Genomic DNA, 17,913 nt, shown 5'->3' on the forward strand with positions numbered 1-17,913 from the left:
CATAAACCAAGCTGATTTAAAACTGCAGGTGATAATAGGAAAGAATTTGGTTTGGCTTTTCTTTAAAACATGGTAGGTGATTTCTCTTTGTGTGAGTAACTCTCCTTCTGTGTGACCTGTCCTTATGAGACCATAAGGTGAGAGGCTGAAGCTCAGATCTCATTTTCCAAGAGATATGTGGATGAAGGTATTTAGGGATTTTTAAGCTGGGATTTTCAAACCCACGAGATTTAGACACCAACTGCTCATCAATGCAGTGAGGGAATGGATATCTGAGTATCTTCAGGAGCTCTGAAAAATCTCTGTGTCTGTGGCAGCCCATTTTTGACTCAACAATATAAAGGATACTGTGTAGAGCCTGAAGTGACTTGCTGTACTGCATCAGATGCCCAGAGCCTGCCCTTGTACCCTCAGTGGGTCTCATATTTCTTTAATTCCTGGCTGGACCTTCTGGTGGGTCTCACTGGTGGGCCCCAGGACAGGAACAGCTCCATCCATGTGGTTCTCATATTTCTTTAATTCCTGGCTGGACCTTCTGGTGGGTCTCACTGGTAGGCCCCAGGACAGGAATAGCATATGTGCACGAGGCCTCTGGCAAAAAATCAGGAGCAGCCCCACGCCCTTAGAAAAATTACATCCTTCCTGGGGCCTGAGATGAGCTGCTTTGCCATACATTGATTCTCCCCCAGTGTTTGGGGTGAGCTGGCCCAGGTCCATGAAGCAGAGTGGCCCATTTCTGTGCCTGTGGCCGTGTCTGTGCCACAGGGGTCTGCCTGTGGCAACCCTCCTCTCCATGGAGGAAGGGTAAAGTGGGAAAAGTGTTGGGTTGAGGAGGTTAAACTCCTTGAGGCTGAGCAAAGCAGTGAGATCCTTGGCGGGAGATTCCTCCCATCCATGTCACATACCCTGGTGAGTCTGGGGTATGCTGATGCTGGAGGTGAGACTGCAGTGGGATGCTGTATGACAACAAATGTACAGGGCATTCCAAATTCCAATTCCAAATTCCAGGGTATCCAAAGGCAAGTGAAGTGAATCCTGCCCAGGAGACTGTTTTTGAAAAGCCACCATCTTTTTTTGCTCAGCATTTTTAAATGAATATAAACCAGAAGAGTAGAGACACGACTGGCTTAACTCAACTGCAACCTATGTGATCTAAGCAGTGCCTTAATCTATTCCCAGTGCATATAATCTGAGATCTCTTGCAACAAAGCAAGCTGCTTCTGAAGCAATTGCCTTCAAAAACCTCCATTAAAAATTCACTGCTAATTTCATATAATCAAAGAGAGATTGGAGGAACAGGTGCAAGATCCACTGGAATCACTAGCAGTCTGTTTTTATCTTGAATCAGTCATTCTAAAATCAAATCTTTGGTGTAGGCTGGTTGAAAGAATACTGTAAGTAGAAATGTTAGCAAAGAGAGGTTTACATTTTTGGTTAGAGATTTTTGCAGCATAGCAAGTAAACAACTGAAAAACACTATTTTTGTTTGATTTACAAATTGCAGTTTTCAGCCCTGTGCAATTAGGTGCCTGGAAGAGCAGTAAGGCCAGGGCAGATTTCTACATGCAACTATTGCTAGGAAAGACATTGCTAGTGTAGAGGTAAATAATTGGGGTGGAAGATGATGAATACATGCTATATACAACAGACAATATATACTATACATCTTCTCTGAGCATTAGGCATCTGCATCTCTGTAGGGTGTATATGTGGTTTATACATAGGTATATCCTGGTTTATTTGGACATATGTCTGCATGTACAATCAGATTCACACTCAGAGTGTCAGTACCTCAGTACTTGTTGCCTTTTAAAATCCATTACAGATGGCACAGCCTCTAGGATGGAGTTGGACAGTAACAGTTGTGTGGTTGGCTTGATGGTGCTTGATAAAGCCATGGGAATGGAGGAGAGTAAGGTGCTTAGGCAACGCTTAAGTTAATCTCATGCCTTCCCATCAAGCCAAGCAGTGCACTAAGGAGCTATTCACAACAGAGGAAGGAAAAGATGCAGTTCAAGATGGGGAGCGTCCTGCTGTCTCTTCTTTTCTGGTACAAAGGTATGCACTTTGCCTCCTGAGAGGCCCTTTCAAATATCCCTCTTTGTGTTCCCTGTTTCAGGCACGCTTTCTTCTGCCAGGAGCTGTGGGGTACAGAGCAAGCCCTTCTCTGCATTCTCATGGAAACATAATAATTCGGGGAAAGGCAAAATGTGGAGGAGATGTGTAATTTATGTATATGAGTGAGCAGCATTCTTACAGCTCTATGAATATTCAGTAGTAAAACTCTGTTTCAAAAAAATAATTGCAGTGTAAAAAATTTGCCATATAATTTGTCAAAATATGAATTTGCAAAGAAAATTGTAGTGCAGCTGAGCCAGTGTGTAAATAATAATGCTGATTTGAAAAATGAGGTACAGTATAACATGAAAGACTGGTCCTTCATTAATCAAAACTCTTGATTAATCAAAAACTGATCATTTTCTCTAGCAGCAAGACATTGCTGATGAAGATTGCCCTTTTTTTAAGGCCTTTCAAGGTATTTTGGCCTGGAAAAGACTTCCAAAAATACTTCTAGAACAAAAAGCAACTCCTAAGTCTAGAAAATAGGAAAGGTATTTATCAATTTTGAGGCTTTCTCATATTCATTTTTCAGAAAAGTAGCAACAAACGTAGGTATGGGGAAATTAGAAGGAGAGAGAAAATTTAGGGTGACATCTCCTTCCATTTTAATTCACCCAGCTGTGGAGAATAAGGAGATAATTTCCTGGTTCATATTTAAATTTCTGGCTTGATCAAAGCCAATGGAAAAGCTACTTTTTGCTTAAATGAGGCTGAGGGCTGCTCTTGGTAAGTGGTGGGCAGTGTCTATCGACATGAATGTGTGAATCAAGTATGATCTGTCAAGGAACAGATTAATCAGACAGCCCAACTTTTCTCATGTGGGTGTTGAATTCCCAGTGTTTTGGTATGTCTGGTTTTTTCTCTCTTTCTGTGTTTCTGGTGAATATTTTGCTCTACCAAATTTCATGGGTCAGAAAATAAGTGTTCCTCAACTAGCCATGCCTTCATTTCATCTTGTTATGTTTGGCTGTACCCAGCTCTGCCTAATTAATAGGTCTTTCTTTTAATCTCCCAGCAAATATTTGTACGTTTTCCTCGTACCTTACCTCCTCACTCTCCTTTGTTTCACTTGGGAAGGTTACTGGTGCCTGAGCTTCTAGGAAGAGTGTTTTTACACAGACTCCAGCATTTTTTTTCCCTATGGGTGGCATAACTGCAATTAGTCCTTGGAATAAGTTCATATACCTTACTCTGAATTCCAGACACAGCTTGCTTTTAATAGACACCCACACATCAGGATATTTTTGGAGAGCCTGCGGTGAAAAATAACTTGCAAGATCACTTTCCAGGCATCACTCCTTTGGTATTTAATTTATTTTCTTAATTTGTGGTATTTCTTAATTTACTGGTTTTCCCTGCTTCTCTGTCTAAGTGTCCTCTCGTGGCTAAAAAGAGCAGCCCCTCACACCCTGCCTCTCCCAGCACGGAGGTGCCGCTAGGTCAGCGCTCGGAGCTACGTGCGCTGATGCCATGATAAGCTGCTTAGCTGATTTTCCCTGGCAGAGCAAGTGGCTTAGAGGAGCACCCGTGCCTCGCCTGGGCTTGTGTTCGCTGGGGACACAGCAGAGCAGCAGCAGCAGCAGCAGCATATGGTGGTGCAGCAGGAGGGTCCCGCGGCGGCTGCCGGGCCCCTCCGTGCGGCGAGGGGAGCCCGAGCCCGCCGCGCCCCCGGGGCGCTCCGAGCAACGCGCCCGCGCCTCGCTGCTCCATCCATCCAGCCATCCATCCGTCCGTCCATCCATCCCTCCATCCATCCATCCATCCATCCATCCATCCATCCATCCACCCATCCATCCCTCCATCCATCCATCCATCCATCCATCCATCCATCCATCCATCCATCCACCCATCCATCCATCCACCCATCCATCCCTCCATCCATCCATCCATCCATCCATCCATCCATCCATCCATCCATCATCCATCCATCCATCCATCCATCCATCCATCCATCCCTCCATCCATCCCTCCATCCATCCATCCATCCATCCATCCATCCATCCATCCATCCATCCACCCATCCATCCCTCCATCCATCCATCCATCCATCCATCCATCCATCCATCCCTCCATCCATCCATCCCTCCATCCCTCCACCTGCGTTCCCTGCGCCTGTAGAACGAGCATACCTCGGCAATTCAGGGGAGGTGATTTCTCTTTTTTCACCTCTGGTTTTTGTATCTTTGAAAAAAAAAAAAACAACAAAAACCAAGAACTGTGTCCCCCCCCCCCCCAAAAAAAAAACCAAACAAACCAAAAAACTAAAGGCTCAAACATGCTTTTTGGATAATTTGGATGTAAATAACGTTTTTAGTAGAGCTGCCCTTTGGTGTAATCAATGCATCTAATGAAATTACAATGCAGGCAATGTTCTGTGTAGCTCCAAGCAGGAAGGAACACACATGTCAATAAGGTGAGGAAAATGCTGAACATTTCTAAGGAACACTTTGGGGAAAAAAAGATAATTAATTGTACATCTCTTAAGAAAAAAGGGAGGAAAGGTAGATTTTATTAAAAATTAATTTAGCTTTTTTCAAATATTGTCACAACATTAAAAAATTTAGTGGAAACATTATGGGAAAAGAGAAATTAATACGAATTAAATAGGTGTAATTGTGATTACTTAAATATATTTTTATTGCTTTCAAATAAATACCAGTAAATATTAAATGAACCACAATAAAAATGAATGAAAAGGAAAACCTAATGAAAATCATTCAAATAAAGAAAATGAAACCGAAATTAAAATAATACAAGAGTGAAGAATCCCTACAAAACGAAGGAGGAAAAGAATAGCCTGAGTTAAATAGCCTGAGAGAGAAGCTTAACACGAAGAATGAGACCTCCCCTTTGCAGGCTGATGTCCTCTTGCCCTGGGTTTGTGGCTCTGGCCGGGCCTGCCGGCGGTCAGCAGGGATCAGGGCTCGGTGTGTGCGGGGTGTTGGGGCCCAGCAGGGATCAGGGCTCGGTGTGTGCGGGGGGTTGGGGCCCAGCAGGGATCAGGGCTCGGTGTGTGCGGGGGGTTGGGGCCCAGCAGGGATCAGGGCTCGGTGTGTGCGGGGTGTTGGAGCCCAGCAGGGATCAGGGCTCGGTGTGTGCCGGGTGTTGGGGCCCAGCAGGGATCAGGGCTCGGTGTGTGCGGGGGGTTGGGGCCCAGCAGGGATCAGGGCTCGGTGTGTGCGGGGTGTTGGAGCCCAGCAGGGATCAGGGCTCGGTGTGTGCCGGGTGTTGGAGCCCAGCAGGGATCGGGGATCGGTGTGTGCCGGGTGTTGGAGCCCAGCAGGGATCAGGGCTCGGTGTGTGCCGGGTGTTGGGGCCCAGCAGGGATCAGGGCTCGGTGTGTGCGGGGGGTTGGAGCCCAGCAGGGATCAGGGCTCGGTGTGTGTGAGGTGTTGGGGCCCAGCAGGGATCAGAGCTCGCAGGCCAGTGTGTGCAGGGTGTTGGGGCCCTGCTGGCTCTGCTGGCCCTGCTGGGGCCACAATGTCACCTGCAGGAGGAACAGGCTGAGCATTCGGCCCAGGGCGGCTTTAGGTGCTGGAGTCCCTGGGTGGGCCTTGCGCTGTCTGTCCCCAGGCCGGGATGTCTGTCCCCAGGCCAGCCCGCCTGCCGGTGTCTGTGGGGGGACACAGACGAGCGGGTGTCCCGGCGGTCCCTGCCTGCTGGCACAGCTCCTGCGGGCCATTTAAAGCCTGTTAGGGATAAAGGCGCTGTTTGCACAACACCGGGTCCCGTGGGGCCTGCCCAGCGTGGCCATGGAAAAAGTCCCGGGGGAAAATCAACAAAAACAATCACAAAGCGAGTGGGCAGGGGTGCTCTGCTTGCCATGGGGACCTGGGGACCGGCCACAGCTGCAGCAGGGCTACCACTGCCCCGGCACAGGGGCAAGGAGTGATGGGGAGAACACCGCGAATGTGGCAGCTTCCCCAAATGCTCCTTCTTACGGAGGCTGGTGCAACCTGATGTGAGTCACCTCAGCCGCCTAGCACGATTTTCAGGGCTGGGATGTAAAAATAGCCTCAGTTAATAATACAGCAAGGTACAAACGAGCACCCGATGGGCGCAGAGGCGCTGCAATGCTTTTTCCAGTGTTTCGACCCTCTCTATTGCTTACAGGCTATTACCTAACTCTGCTCCTGATGCTGTCTAATGCGGTGCTCAGGGAAAAGAGGGACTTTCAGAAAGCATGATAAAACCAGTGCCACCCATTCCAGCCATGCCTTTCATTTTTGTGACTTTCTGGGGCTATTCTGGGGCTCCAGCCTTATTTTTCTGGGGGGTTCAAGATATTTTCCTTTCCTCTAGCCCACAACCCGGAGGTGCAGAAGGGGAGCAGGTGACTATCTGTGCAAAAGGAGCCATTGTGCCCAGAAAGCACTGCTGCATCATGGGGACATTGCTCTTTATCGGGATGAGAGAAAGTAATTTTACCTCTCTAAGCACTGTTAAACTGAGGTGTTGCTTACAGAGATGAGACAAAAAAATCAACTTTTTTCCAGCTGAAGCTTCTAGAACACCTATATAATAAAGTGAATAAATAAAGAGATTTAACATTTTCCACATACTTTTCCTGCAATGATCAAGTTTATGTGAACTTATTCCAGTAAATTGAATGACTGACATTTATTCTGTGTTACATTTTATTTCTTTCTTTTCATATTTATAATGTGCTTTCTCAGGCTTGTATACCTGCCATTAATTCCTACACTAAAAGATTACTTGCTTCTCTGACTTTATGGTCAGGATAGTGAATGTGATTCCTCAGAGTTACTGTATTGAACACAGCCTTTGGCATTGTTACTTCTGCCCACACTTATCTTTCTCCTTTCTTTCTCTTGTTTAACCACATTCCTAATGATTAGAATTTTTCTGAGAAACACAGTTACCTGTTCCTGTCATTGAAATGCCATCAGCTCAGTTTCCTTGCTATTGATTGTCCCTTTTCCCAAGTAGCCCTAGGCTGTGGCTGCTACTTTATCTGACTTCCACCTCAGGAAACCCCATCCTGGCACCCCAGGGCTACCTCTGCCAGTTCTTTCCCTCTCTGCCCCAAACCTGGACTGGTTCCTGCAGTATCATTCCCCTTCATCCTGCTCAGCAGCAGGTGCCAAGTGGAGACATCTCAGGACCTGGGCTCCAGCCCAGCCTCACTGGCACAGGTTCCCCGGCACAAAATCATGCCCTGGATCTTGTCCCAAGCCCTGGTCCCTAAATCCTGTGTGCTGTGGGACACCATTTGTGCATGGCAGTGCTCTGGACACACTGCACTGCTGGGTGGGATGAAGGGATGGGAAAGCCACATGCCTTATCTCTCTGCCTCACACAAACACAGATAATAATTTATTTCACTGAACTGATGGTTTGCTGAAGGTTCTGGGGGGCAGTAAATAGAGCTCTTTCCTTTTTAATGTTTTGGGGTTTTTGTCAGTCCTGTGCTTTTAAAACAACAGCCTCTGGCAGCTGTGCAGGCCTTATGACTCTCCCTTGAATTGCAGCAATTGGTTCTGTCTGACCTACAATTACCAATTATCTTTGTAACCTTCCTTGAAGGCAAACATGCTTGCTATAAAAGCACACTGCCCATTACATTTTTAGACTATTGGCAGCCAGCTTTCCTCTTCATTTCCTTTGTAGGACAGGGCCTTTCACAGCTGTAAACACACCAATATATCAATTACTATGTTTTGTGGCCAACTGCAGGCAAGGGCATCTTTCATTTGCCCTCCTCTCCCAAGGCCAGGGGTTATCAGGCTGCACTGCCCAGGCAGGGCATTTGGCCATCCACTGCTGTGCTTACCCCACACCAAGCCTGCTACTCCCCTGTACTGTTGTTGGATGGCTCAGCCCCTTTGGGAGTGAGCCCTTAGCAGTTCACCTGTCCTAGCTGAAAAAGGGGAAGCTGAACTCTTTGAGGGGTTTAAATCAGCAAGTTATGCAGTGAGGAGTGGAGGAGGCTGGGACAGCCAGACGGGCAGCATGCCAGCACCTGTGCCTTGGCACTGCCTTTGCACTGCTGTGTGTTGTGGGATCAACCCAATAAAACATTGGAAAAAGTTTTTCATTGCACTGAAAAAAAAGGGCTTTTGTGCTTGAAATTCACACCCTGGCTTGATTTGCTGTGGTGTCCCCTAGCAGGTGAAGCTAAAAGCCCTCATAGCCACTCTTGTAGCTCAGGAGCAGGCTCCACTGGCTGAGTGCAGCCACCCACAAAATGCTGGGTCACCTGGGGAGGAGGATTTATTCTGGGTGCTTGAATTGATGCTAACATACACCCACCCACCTGAAATCTTTTCCATTTGTGCCCGTTGCATGTGTCAATAGCATATTCAATTTTGATCTTGGCTCTCAAAGGGAGGGACTGAGGAGGCCATTGAAGGGCTCAGCATGGTCACACAGCAATATCCTACACCATCCTGGTAACTCACATCCCCTTTCCCTACCCCAGGCATGCAGTGCTTAAGAACAGGCCTCACCACACCAGTCATGGAACATAACTTTCTTAGGTTAATGCTGGACTCCATGATCCAGAAAAAGCCTTTTCCAACCCCTTTTCCAAGCTAAAGTACATTAAACCACCATAAGAAAAACCAAAAAAACCCACAAAAGTTTTCTCCTCAAAAATCAGTCTTCTGAAGATGAAAATCAAGTGGTTAAGCAGATGGGAGGAGCCAAGCCTGTAGCCCTGTGAGCCAGGGACTGCTGGGCAATGGGAGCACACAGCAGGCTGTGATGGCTGGGCAGCCTTCCCAGATGTCAGGGTGAGGAAGCCCTTGCAGCTGGTGCTCCTGGAGCAGGGCACCTGTCCTGCTTGGAAAGGACACCCCTGTGGGCCAGGGGGGTAGGAGAGACACCTGCCAGCCTGGATCTCATGTACCAATGGCTCTCCTGCACTGGCATCAAACAGCACAGGGCAGGCAGGAGAGGCAGGCACTGCATTACTTTATTGGCAAATATGGTCCAGTTTTGGTAAGTGATAAAATCCTGGTTTCTCTTGCATTGACAGACAGCATTAACCTCAATCACCTTCACACGGGTTTAAGTCAAACCTCTTTGCCCCATGTGGCACAGCACAGGGGTGGCTCTGGGTCTGCCCCTCTGCCTTGGTTTTCTGATTGTCCAGTGGAGTTCCAGGGCTTGGCTTGGTAACATTTGTGCTGGGACAGGTGTAGTGCAGTGCAGTGCAGTGCAGACTCTTTCCAAGATGTCTGGAGATGTACAAGCATGTTTTCCTCCTGAGCATGCTGGGCTCTGGGCGATCCCTGCCTCCCTCTTGGGCCTGACTAGAAGCCACAACTTTTTCTTGTAGACTGGTATTTACTTCTTCTGCCAGGGCCAGTGCTGTGGGTTAATGTGGTAAGTTCGTGATGCCAGAAATGCTATTCTGGGACACTGAAGCACAGGACACCATCCCTATATTAGAGAAAGGAACTTTTAAAAATTTATCATTTTGCTTTTGAAGGTCTTTCTTTTAGACTCTTGATACATTTAGACTCATTTTCACACCCAAGGAGCAGTTGCATTTCAGTAATAAACCGGGCTTTGTATATAGTTTATATTTCAGCTGATTATAATTGCTCTGTGTTTGTGAGTCTTTTGAGATGAAACTTGCTATAGTAATGTAGGATGTAAATTCCCAGCATTAGCTGCAGCTTCCTAGGCTCAGCAAAGTGACAGTGTATGAATGAATAAATCATAACTACATTTCAGTGAATAATTCAGAGTCTAATTCATTTGGTGAAAAAAAGTCATCTTTTTGTATTCACAGTGCTTCTGGAGATGGCAGGTTTCTCATGGCTCCTATATGCAAGCTTTTACCTGCTCAATCACTTTTTCCTTACTGGTTTGTAGATTCCCTACATCTCTGAAAAGCTGATGTTTGACATTTGATTTGTGTTGATGAGTTATCAGCAGTCATGGGATTATTTTTTAAAATTATTTTATTTTCATAGCTGTTTGGGAAATATTCTACCAGTCTAAAAGCTGTTAACATACTCTTCTTTGGACTTCACTGTGAAGCAAGAAGAGCCTTTTCAGTAAGGAAAAAGCCTCATAAAAAAAGCCATTGCTCAGTAAGAGGCAGGAGATAAAACAGGTCAGATGTTACAAAAATAGCAGTCTTCTCCTCCACAGCCACAATTACTGGTTTTCCCTAGGAAAGGAAAAAAGGTAGTCTTGTCTGTAAGACAGATTAGGAAGGCCTATTTAGGCTTGTTTGTTCTCCATCACATCCAGAGGGAGTGATCTCAGACCAGCACCTTGTGAGATACCCTATCTCCTCCAAAGACATTTGGGATCTGCAGTGGCACCAGGCTAGGATTTGACCCTTGAAGCCCATCAGCTTAAACATTTCAAGGGGAAAATGTGACAGGGAAAGTGTGGAGCAGAAAGACAGAAAAATGGATATGAGCAAAATCAGCTGTAAAGCAGAGGGGTCCAGCATATGTTTGCCTCAGGGTGATTCAGGCGTATCTGATCAAATAGAGGAGATGCCAAAGGCATCTGGAGGAAAACCCTATGGAGGAGTAGCACAGACATGAGCACATGCAGTGCCCTGCTCCTGCCCATGTTCTCTTGCCTTCTCCTGGCAATCAGCTTGGGAAAACGTGGTAGATTCATCATTCCTCCCTCTATTTATTTGTCTGTATCTCAGGAGTAAATGTTGATTGTACTTCCTGATGTTTGCTTACAGCATCTTTGTTTCTGATCTCTCTTCTCTTTCTTCTTCCCTCCACGCCCGCTCCCCAGCTGTGATGGCCCTCTCCCCAGGAGAGGTAAGTCTCTGTGGATAGTTCAGCTGCCTGGCAAAGCTGAGGGTCTGACACTGCCCAGCTCTGGTGCCTTGGGGCAGAAGGAGGGTTGGCACCTGGGCCTTCAAGCTCAGGCATATGCTCTGACCTCTGAAGCCAAGGGGATCCAAGTTGTTCTGTGCTTCAGGTTGAGCTGGCAAGAGGAAAGGGTCTCAGACAAGGTGCAGCAGTCCAGAGAGGCACAAGCATTTGTCTAAGGTTCAGAATTCAGATTTGGCCTTGTGACACTATTGTTGATGACTATGTAGATTTATTACTCATTTTTTTACCTTTCCTTTAGGATGAGAGACTGGAGCTGTGGCACAGCAAGGCTTGCAAATGCGACTGCCAAGGAGGCCCCAACTCGGTGTGGTCCAGTGGGACTAACGGCTTGGAGTGCATGCCAGGTAACAGAGGGACCCTGCAGCTGTGCTTGGTGCCTTCAGCAGCTTCCCCTTGGCACCTGGCATTGCAGAGCTGGCACCTTCCAAATCCAGCTGCCAGTGGGGCTGGGGGAGCTGAGGCACTGTGAGGTGAGGGGATGACTCTGCACCATCAGGCAGAGGCAGCCCCGTGCCTGGGCCTTGGGAGGTCACCTAGGCTGGCCTGTGCTGACGAGGGACAGTGGGCATTTGTCTTTCTCCCTCTGGAACCCTTGGTGCTGGTGCTTCCAGAAGCTGGCTGGGCCAGCTACTGCCATGTGTAGGATTTGCTGTAGAAAACTGTTTGTACATGTAGGCTCATTCTCCCTTGCTGCAGTTTAGCCTGTAAAATCTTCTAGATTCTCTAGGGATCAAGAAAAACTTTATTCCTTCTTTGCAGCATATTTTAAAAGGGAAGGGAAGGGAAGGGAAGGGAAGGGAAGGGAAGGGAAGGGAAGGGAAGGGAAGGGAAGGGAAGGGAAGGGAAGGGAAGGGAAGGGAAGGGAAGGGAAGGGAAGGGAAGGGAAGGGAAGGGAAGGTGGCAGGTTTGGTTGATCTGTTCATGGCCAAGGAACATATGGGCAAGGAGCTGAGCTGGGTTTCATGGCCAGGCCAGGTGTGAGGGGGTGTTTCTCACATTAGCATTATGTAGCAGAGTAATGAAGGCATTTCCCTGGTTTTCCTGAATGAGGAACATTTCCACTGTAACTTCCAGCTGTCACTGTCCCCAGAGAGGGGCTCTGCATTCCCCTTGCCCAGCCCAGCCCAGCCCAGCCAGTGTGGTGTGGCCTGGCATTCCCTGCTGCCCAGAGCAGCCATTCAGAGCTGCCTCTGGCACGACCAAAGGGAGCAGCCAGCCTTGCAAACGCTGCATGACTTTTCTCTGGCTTGGCAGTAACAGTGTTCAGTGGTTCAGCTGCTTTGGCTGGGCAGGCACCAGGCATCTGTTTTGGCAGGTCCCTGTGCATGGCACAAACAGACTCAGCAGAAGGTGACCTGCTAATTGCATTACAGTTGTGTGGTCTGTGGATTAGTGTTGCTAAAAGTAAAGTTGGGTGGTGTTTGAGATAAGCCTGGCGAATAGTAAACACACAGGCCATCCTCTTGCACAAGGGGAGCAAGGCTTTTAACATGGTGGAAAAGCATGATGTTTCCATGCCTGGAGGAAGGTGGCACAGTGGCTGTATGTTTTCATGGGGAAAACATGTTAATGAGGTTCCAACTGAGCAAGATATGTTAATGAGCTATTGAGGCATGCAATATTGACCTAGCAGAGCTTGCTAATGAGACATCGACCGCATGGCTGCAGTGCTGGGGAGCTGCACTGGGGAGGCCACAGTGATGCTGGGCTCTGGGCACCCACTGATGCTCCCCACATGTTGATTGCTTTTGGCACAAGGCACCACAGTGGTTGTTCAGGTATGGATAAGGCAAGGAAACCTCTCACCCACAAGTGAACTGCACAGAGCTTTGCTTGCTCCTTTTTTGCTGAGACCCGTGTAACAGACTATGCTAAACTGGAGAAAGGGACAGAATTACTTCAGGGGACTCCAGAGGCTCCACAGGCTGCAAAATCAGAAAATGCTGCCCATGATATAGATGTTTGCCTAGGAAGTCCCTATGTGACACTTGAGTGCCTTCATTCTGTGTATCTTGATACACAATGATAACCTGATCACATAAAAAAAAAGATCATAACAAAAAACCCTACAGCTAGGTCCAGGTAGCATGCAGGTACTCAGCCTCACTAAAGTCTTGCCTTCCAGAGCACTGTGGGGTGACCCACCACAGAAAGTTTTAATGAGGAGTGAGTCTTTCTTTCTCCAGTAGTTTTGCAGCCAGTTTAGTCATGCTGAATTTCTCACTATTGCAGAAGACAGTTGTGGGGGCAGGATTGTTACCCTGAAGATCTGCAGTCAAACACTGAAATGGAAATCTCTGAGCCAGGGATGATCCCTCAGCAGGGCTGAGCATGACACCTCGCTGGCACCAAAACACCTGCAAGTTTTCCACAAGGCAAGGCCACCTCCAGATGCAAAGAAATGCAGATCTGAGGGTACTTGTGGAGGGATGACCAGAGCTGGCTCAGCAATTTTGCCATGCAAGTAGAGCTGTAAATCAAGACAGTCATTGGAGGGGCAGAAGGAGGTAAAGGCCAGCAAGAAAAGAAGTGCCCAGCATTATTCAAGGCAAAAAGCTGACAGCCTGGAGGCTGGATCCAGGTTGATGCAACCAGTCAGGCTCTTCTTCCACATGCCTACAAGAGGGAGATTCAGACTGCAACATCTGAATAAAGCCTTTCCCCCAAAATGTTGCAGTCAGAACAAGTCTAGTAAGTTTGAGAGAGAAAGAAGAACTAGAAATTAACACAAGTGAAGGTTAGAAATGAAGATCTTGTAGCCCCAGGGCAAGTTGTGGTCTAGGATAAGAGCATTCCCAGCATTCTAATGAGGGAGAAGAGAAAGCAATGAAGCCCCAGGAGGTGTTCACAATATGTGTGCAAACACACCCAGAAAACAGAGCCACTTCTGTCCCTTAAGTGTTTTTCCCTTATTCTGCAGAGTGTCCCTACCACAAGCCGCTGGGCTTTGAGTCTGGTGCTGTCACCCCAGACCAGATCAGCTGCTCCAACCCTGAGCAGTACACGGGCTGGTACTCCTCCTGGACAGCCAACAAGGCCCGCCTCAACGGCCAAGGCTTTGGGTGAGTTCAGAAATGCCCCTGTGAGGGTTCCTGGGGCTGTGGGAGCCCTGGCTGTGTGGGGACAGGAGGCTCTGCCTGGGAGGGCACGGTGGAGGACAGAGCGGGGCTGGTGGTGTCCCCCCAGGTGTGCGTGGCTCTCCAAGTACCAGGACACTGCACAGTGGCTGCAGATCGACCTGAAGGAGGTGAAGGTGATTTCGGGGATCCTGACCCAAGGGCGCTGTGATGCTGACGAGTGGATGACCAAGTACAGCGTGCAGTACCGCACCGACGAGAACCTCAACTGGGTCTACTACAAGGACCAGACCGGGAACAACCGGGTCAGTGACCTTGGCTCTTTGGCCACTGGTGGAAGGGTGGCATGCTTGGTGACAACAGGTCTCAGAGGAAGGTGCATCGAAAGGGGATCCTGTGGGAGCAGCAGGGTGGGTCTCGGTGCTCACTCTGCATCAGGGAGCAGCATAGAGAGGGGCCATTCCCCCTGAGGTGAGAGTGTGTCATGCTGACCAGTGCAGAAGGACAAAATACATTATTTGTGTTTTCTAACGATCATACTGGAGTCCAGATTAAGCTCAGAGGCATTAACTGGCATTGCAGAGGAGGCAGCAACTCCATGATAAAACCCCATCCTCAGCTGTGGCCACACAGCCCCAGCCATGCTTTGGTACTGCATGGGGATTTCTTTTATTGCTATGTCCAGGAAATATGTGTCATCCTGGTGCAGAAAAACCCCTCAGGCAAAATCTGCAACTAGTTAAATCACAACCCACCAAACCATTCTCATGCTGCACTTCTTACTGGTTGACTTGAAACAAAAAATTGCACTGGGGAGATATTAGAAAGTTGCCTCTGATGCCTGTGCAGTCCAGCTGGGCTGGTGGATGCCACAGCTGCTGCCTCCCGGGTATCCTCAGTGCCCATCTATGGGAATGGTCCTGTCCTAGCATAGGAGGCTCTGCTGGCTTTGCTGAAGTTCCTGCAGCTCTGAGGAGATGCTGAGATTTCCCAAAAAGACAGGTCATGGCAGCAGATGTGACATCCAGGCCAAGGAATGGGGAAAGGGCCCTCACATATATTTTTTTGTCTATAATGGCTTGTGTAGGAGCCTGGCTCATGAACTTCAAAGAGCCAAAGTCAATCATTCTCACTATAAACAAGCAGTGCCATGTTACAGGAAGACAAATGAGAAAGAATGGGATGAGAACGGGCTGAGATTTTCTGGCCTAACTGTAAAAAGTGCAGGGCTGATGGGGGAAAATGGCCTACTAAGAAAACTGAATCAGTGTGACAAAAATTGTCTACATCTGGCTATTTTTAAATTTCGTTTTGAGGATGGAGGGGAAGGAGCCTCCTCCTCCTCTACTCTGCACAGGTGCCCCAAAGTCATGGGACAGGATTTCCAGCCCCCTAACCACCCACCCCTCCCTTGGCAGGTTTTCTATGGCAACTCGGACCGCTCGTCCTCGGTGCAGAACCTGCTGCGGCCGCCCATCGTGGCGCGCTACATCCGCCTGATCCCGCTGGGCTGGCACGTGCGCATCGCCATCCGCATGGAGCTCCTCGAGTGCCTGGGCAAGTGCGGCTGAGCGCCGGCCGGGGGCTCCGGGGGGCTCTGCCCGCCCTGCCCTGCCCTGCCCTGCCCACTCCTGTGTGTGTAAGCACCCAGCCTGCAAGGGAAGGGCTGTCTTGAATAAAATGTTACTTCACACCATGCTGATGATACAGCTGATGGGGGCTGTGGGACACGCACTGGGGAAGGGGAAGGTTTGGGCCATGGCTTGGATCCTGTGAGATCCTGTGAGATCCTGTGAGATGTGGTGCTTCTGGCCCTGGGTGTTAGGCTGGCTGGGGAAATGATCATAACCATGTGCTGTGAACACTGGAATGCATGCTGATGAGGTCCACAGGCAGGGCTTGGATTCTCTTTGGGATATATTGTTGTATGCCAGGACAGACATCTCGCCCTCATCTCTGAGATGGTGCTGGGGCCTCATCTGGCCTATCCCTGGTGTGAGGACCCCCACTGAATATTACACTTTCAAATCACCTCATGTTTGCCTGTATCAGGAACCCTCTGGCCTGAGGGGCTGTGCCTGGTTTTGGGACAGACATCAGTGCCTTGAGGACAAACACTCTCTGTATTCTCTCTGGTTTTGCACTGGCACATCTTGGGGACCCCAGCACTTTGCTCCCTGTGGATGTTTGGGCACAGATACATTCTTAACTGATCTCCACAGCCCAATCTCCAGTGGGTATTTAGCACTCAGGGAATTTGGGGCATGTGGATGATGAACCCACCTCCTGAGGTGACAGCCCAGTCACTAAGGTTTCATGTCCCTGCCTCAGCCCAACACAGCCTAGGTGAGACCTGCAGCCCTCACAGCTCCCATGAGGGAGGGTTGTGGGGAGCTCTGGAGTGACAGCTTTGGTTTGCCTTCCCACACACCTGCAGCTCAAGCCTGGCAGGCACCAGAGGCCTTTTCCCTATTTCCTACAATCTGTGCATCCATCCCAAAGACCCACAGCAGAACCTGAACTGTCTCAGGGAAGAGAGGAGAGGCATGAAGACAGTGGCACTGAGAAGCCTGTCTGCCTCTCCTGCCCTCTCCTTATCCCTATGGACAGAGAGGTGAATGCTCAGTGTGCAGGGCAGGAGTACAGATATGACTAAAAACAAATGAGATGTGACCAAAAACATGAGAAAAGCTTTTGGATGGCTGTGCAATTAATCACATTCATTTGTGAGAGCAGATATTTCTGCCTTGTTTTATTCCTGTATGTAGAGACAGATAATAGGTCTCAGGGAAATAAGCTCTTCTGGCAAATCTGAAAGCTGCTCCACTAACCAACAGTATGAAGTTTACAGAGATGTAAAAAAGACCAATTCCCATCTGCTGAGATGATTGCTATACACCAGCACTCCCTCGCTTCCCTCCCACCTCCTTATCCATGGGTGGGATTTTTGCCTATCCACAAATTGGTCTAGGGACACATTTTCTCAGTAAGAAATCACTGTGTGGTTCCCTTAATGCTGAACAGTCAAGGCAAGCTCTGATGAGAGGATCCACTGAGCTTGTGGCACTTCCTCAGCAGCCAAGCTGTGGGACCAGCATGGTGTAGCAGCCTCCCTGGAGGCACTGCACATCCAGCACCAGGGAGACAAGGGCTCCCAGCAGCCATCACAGCTCTTGTCTAGCTAACATCAACACTGAAAGCATTTCCAGGCCTGGGATGCAGTTGCCAACATGTAACACACAGCTCTCCCTGCCCTAAAAGCAGCACAGGCAGCTCCATGTCCTGATGGATGGTAATGGGGAAGGAGCCTTGGTGCTGATGTTTTCCTGCATGACTGAGGAGTGGAGGGGAGGCTGAGAGGATGAACTGGGCACAAGCTGGTGAGTATTTGTATCACCCCAAAGCTTGACTGCAGCTACTTAAAGCCTTGTCTGTGACTGGCCTCTGACAAGCTCCTGTGCACAGTCCAGAGTTTTTAACTTGTCTGGTTTTGGAAATGCACCCAATGGCAAAGGCCAGAAGCTCCTGTGAGATTTGGAAGAGCTGGAAGGCTTAATGCACAGCCTGAATGGATGGACCACATACCATTATACACCAAGGCACCACTCTAAATTATGTATTTTCACATGACTGATCCTATAGAGAGGATATAATAAAACCTTGGAGGAAAAAAAATTTTTCTAGGTAGAAAGGACCTGTGCTATCACTCTTCCAGCCTCCCATCTTCAAAGAAATCACTAGACCTTTTTCTAGATTGAAATGTATGGCAATATGTAAGATGGAACACAGCACATTTCACAGCTCATTTGCCTCTTGCCTTGCCCTGTCCTTTGTCTGCAGTTCACTTCTCCACTTGCATGGGGAAGGGA

At 48.5% G+C, this 17,913-nt stretch overlaps 1 protein-coding gene across 1 annotated transcript; it reads left to right on the plus strand.

Annotated features, from left to right (window-relative positions):
* The first annotated feature begins 1,946 nt into the window (after window positions 1-1,946).
* On the plus strand, window positions 1,947-15,725 carry RS1 (retinoschisin 1). Its single transcript, XM_071431143.1, has 6 exons — window positions 1,947-2,058; window positions 10,864-10,889; window positions 11,206-11,311; window positions 13,888-14,029; window positions 14,154-14,349; window positions 15,463-15,725. The coding sequence occupies exons 1-6, from the start codon at window positions 2,007-2,009 to the stop codon at window positions 15,613-15,615; spliced, it is 675 nt and encodes a 224-aa protein (XP_071287244.1). The 5' UTR covers window positions 1,947-2,006; the 3' UTR covers window positions 15,616-15,725.
* The last annotated feature ends 2,188 nt before the right edge of the window (window positions 15,726-17,913 follow it).

The sequence above is a fragment of the Agelaius tricolor genome, unplaced genomic scaffold (assembly GCF_023055355.1).
Source record: "Agelaius tricolor isolate 1412-34295 unplaced genomic scaffold, bAgeTri1.0.p SCAF_7, whole genome shotgun sequence".
NCBI lineage: Eukaryota > Metazoa > Chordata > Aves > Passeriformes > Icteridae > Agelaius > Agelaius tricolor.